Here is a 3,930-nt window from a genome sequence, read left to right on the forward strand (position 1 = left end):
GAACCTGTCCCCCGTGGGAAAAATTACCGAGACCTAAACGAAAAGTGAAAAATTAGTTTTTAGAGTTACTAGTTTGTAGTGTTTGATGTAAAAACATAGTTTGTTGGTGACTAGGTATGATACATTTTGTCGGGATCTATCTTAAGTTTTTGCTTGTTTTGTTATGCAAATATTGTAACTCATCTTGCTATGAATCTTTGAGTGGTTATGATACATTTTGTTGGGATCCATCTTAAGTTTTTGCCTGTTTTGTTATGCAAATATTGTAACTCATTTTGCTATGAATCTTTGAGTTTATTAATCATATTTGATACGTCTTTCATACAATTTGGTTTGAGAGGCGTTTTGAATCGTGTAGCTGCTCTTGCTTCAGGTTCTGCAGATTGTAAGAAATGCCAAATTGAAAATAATGTAATGTGAGCTCTGACATATTTAGGTGTCAAGCTTTGCGTGGGATCTCACAGCAAGACATCTTGTCTAAAGTTATTTTACTTTAACTTATATAGACAGTAGTTTGACTAAAAGAAACCTGATGCATGACCACCCAACCAAAACAGATTATTTGGTTTAAATGATTAGAAGGAAAGAAAAGCAATTTAGAAAACCAGAGTGCAGTTTATCCTAAATCAGAACAGCTCAAAACCTTCACAAGAACTGCTTGCATCTATTATAGATAAATGCGAAGGAACAACTTGAAATAAAAAAGAAGACATAAAACACCAACCTGACCCTACCCTCCCGTCCAACAGTATACTAAAATGCAGAAGCAATTATGGGAGCAGAGAAAGTAGTACATTAGGCTCCACCTCTTTTCCTTGCATCATAAGGTCACTAAAAAGGAATCAAAAGGTCCCTATCATATTCTGCTAAAGGAACAGCAGCATATTCATGGGCCCAACAAAGGTATAAAAGAAGCCAGAAGGCAAAACACAAAAGGCCTTCCTGTGGAATGCAACCACATATGATGGGTTCATTCTGTATCTTGAAGCACAATTAGCATCAAATTTCATTTAACCCGTACAACAGAATTGAAATTATCCCAATTCTATCCCAACATGAATACAAGGTAAAGCAACTGACCTGATTGGTGCTTATTAGATACAAGTGAAAGCCAGTGAGTCCACCAACAAACCACAGGTAATGTGAGCTCTGACATATTTACCACAATACATTAGCCTGTTAAATACATTATTCATACAGTAACCATACATATTGCAGACAAACTATAAGATTTTATTATAGCCAACCAAAACCAAACACGTAATGTTGATAACCAAATTCATATCAACTTTTCAACATTATTATTATTAAAATTCTACTCAGTTTCTACTCGTACTAAAAAAAACATAGTTTCTACTGTCATTAAAAAAAATATCACCGCCATAACATTGTCGACTATTTAATTTCTCTTTGGAATATTGCTACAGGTCTTCCTATTGTGGCCTTCTGTACCACATCTGCTGCATGTCACTGTTGATTTCTTAAATTTCCCCTCATGAAATGGTTTCATTCGTTTGGTAGCTGGTCTTCTTGGTGTTCTTTTACCATCTGGTGGCAACACAATCTCTTCCTTTACATGCCTCGGTATATCCCATGTACTTTCACATGGAAGAGGCACAACTGGTATTGCATATGTATCGAGGAAATTCTTATTGCTGTAGTAGGCAGAGGTATATTCCGCTCCATGTTGGTGCCTATACACTATAGCAGCCATAGCATGCCCGCACGGTATCTCATCCAGTTGAAATCTTCCACAAGTACACGTCCTAGCTCGAAGACACACTGTGAACCTCCTAACACCATCAATCACTGTATGTAGAAATTCAGTGGAAGCTCGTACCTGCAATCAAAATTACATTTGTACAAGTAATTCAGAAATTATACACTAAACATACAACATATATACACATATTATAAAGTTTTCATACATATGACAGTAAAAAAAGAAGGATATAAGTTAACAGAAGGATTATCTTACAGTCATACGGTGTGATAATACCCCATTCTTGTTAATAATTTCTTGATACTTTTTAGTAAGATCTGTGAATGTATTCTTTGCTTCTTCATTGTGCGTCGCATTCCATCTTTCAACCAATTCCCTCATGAAATCCAATAATTTTGCCACCGGCAATTCCCTAGCATTCATTGTAGCATTGTTTATAGATTCAGCTATGTTTGAAATATGTGTCCATGTTCTTTTTACTGTTGCATGTATCTGTGTCCATTTATGATAACCAATCTCAAACAAGTATCTCCTATGCTTCCTATCTATTTTGGTCACCCTTCCCATGCATTCGTTAAACTCTTGGAGGGTGTATGCCTTAGCCATTGCATAGTATAATTTCCTCATCTGCTCTTTGTTTCTATGGCATTGCTTAATTAAATTGTTCCACAAATGCCAAATACAGGCATAATGAGGTAGCCCAGGGTACACTACTGCACTCGCATTCCATATACTTTCATGCCTGTCCGACACAAAGCACATGTTCTCCCTCTCACCAAAAGCATCCCTGAACCGCTCAAAGAACCATGTCCAAGATGAATCATTTTCGGAATCAACTATACCATATGCAAGCGGCAGTATACTTACTACCTGTTTCCATACACAAATAATAAAATCAGTTATAAACTCTTTTTTTAAAAAAAAAAAAAAAGATAAAAAACAAACCTCCTGGATCCAATGTACAAGCAATTAGCATAGTCCCCTTGTAAGTTGATTTAAGATGGGTTCCGTCAACCACCACTATAGGTCTACAATACTCCCATCCTCTAATACAAGCTTCCAATGCTACAAAGGTATACAAGAAGCGGTCTTCCTCTGTTTTTTCCAATCTTACAACCGATCCCGGATATGTCTTCTGTAAAATGTATAAGTAGGCTGGAATTTTACTGTACGAGTCGGTGGGATCCCCTTGTAACATAATCATTGCTTTTTGCTTCGCTCTATAAGCTTGCATGTAGGTCAATGTTACACCATGTTGTTTCCTCATGTCCCTAGATATATCCTTGGGTGTGTATATTGTTTTTGGATCTTCATACTTATCCATTATAATAATGCTGACGACATTGGAAGTTGCTTGACGTTGTTCATAAATTCTATCCTTTAACAAGCATGTGTGCACATCACAGAAATTCCTAATCTTGAAAAGCCTTGACTCATTTAGACTTGAGGCCTTTAAACACCATGAACAATTGTCACCAGGGCATACGAGATGATAGCTATTGATGAAGAAGTACACATCAGAAACATTGAAAATTTACATTTTTATACATACATCATACAATATTCATACACCCACCTATATTATATATGTGATTTACATACATACATGCTTCATACATTTTTTATTTATCTACAATAAACAATAATATTTGTTCGTACCTTTTTGTACCAGACCTTTTCACCCGAAATTGAAACTGCTTCATAAAGGCATATTGCCTCATAACTGCATTGAGTGTTTCTTTATCCTTGTAAATCTTTTTTTCCACAACAAATTCATGTCGAGGGTCACTTATTATTTCAGTTTCACAACTATCCAACAACTCAATATGTTCACTTGAAGCCATATCAATTTGTTCAATAATATTTCCCATGTATGAAGATTGAATTTCTCGACCCCTATTTATTGAACTGGAACTACTTTCACCATCATGATGGAATTCAATTCCCTCCATTTCACTATCCTCCAATGTGATACATAAAGGAAACCTACTGAAGAAATCTTTGTACTCTTTTTTTTTTATCTAAATATACCCAAACACCCATGTCGTTGTGTATGATCATTGGTGGGCATCGATCACTAGCAATGTATTTAATCATTATGGTTTGGACTGTGGTATCTATCCCCAGTTGAGCAGCAATTGTAGAAATCAATCCATTATAGTTCGAATTTGAATCGTACTGGATTCCTTCAATTTTGAATTCTACAT

General features: G+C 35.7%; 1 protein-coding gene across 1 annotated transcript; it reads right to left on the reverse strand.

The window, feature by feature from the left end:
- Positions 1-278: 278 nt before the first annotated feature.
- Positions 279-3,675, reverse strand: LOC132630394 (uncharacterized). The gene is made up of 6 exons (XM_060345975.1): positions 3,383-3,675; positions 2,669-3,219; positions 2,000-2,559; positions 1,453-1,840; positions 1,081-1,149; positions 279-376 (listed from the first exon to the last, which is right to left on the reverse strand). The coding sequence occupies exons 1-6, from the start codon at positions 3,673-3,675 to the stop codon at positions 279-281; spliced, it is 1,959 nt and encodes a 652-aa protein (XP_060201958.1).
- Between the last annotated feature and the right edge of the window lie 255 nt (positions 3,676-3,930).

Source organism: Lycium barbarum, chromosome 3 (assembly GCF_019175385.1).
Source record: "Lycium barbarum isolate Lr01 chromosome 3, ASM1917538v2, whole genome shotgun sequence".
NCBI classification, from domain to species: Eukaryota; Viridiplantae; Streptophyta; class Magnoliopsida; order Solanales; family Solanaceae; genus Lycium; species Lycium barbarum.

What these genes read in the sequence shown, in the direction of transcription:
- LOC132630394 (XM_060345975.1), bottom strand. Translation starts at nt 3,675, where the DNA reads ATGGAGGGAATTGAATTCCATCATGATGGTGAAAGTAGTTCCAGTTCA. An exon ending in AAATTATTAACAAGAATGGG is followed by an intron (nt 1,841 to 1,999) that starts GTATTATCACAC and finishes TTTTGATTGCAG; the next exon opens with GTACGAGCTTCCACTGAATT. An exon ending in AGTGACATGCAGCAGATGTG is followed by an intron (nt 1,150 to 1,452) that starts GTACAGAAGGCC and finishes TAAATATGTCAG; the next exon opens with AGCTCACATTACCTGTGGTT.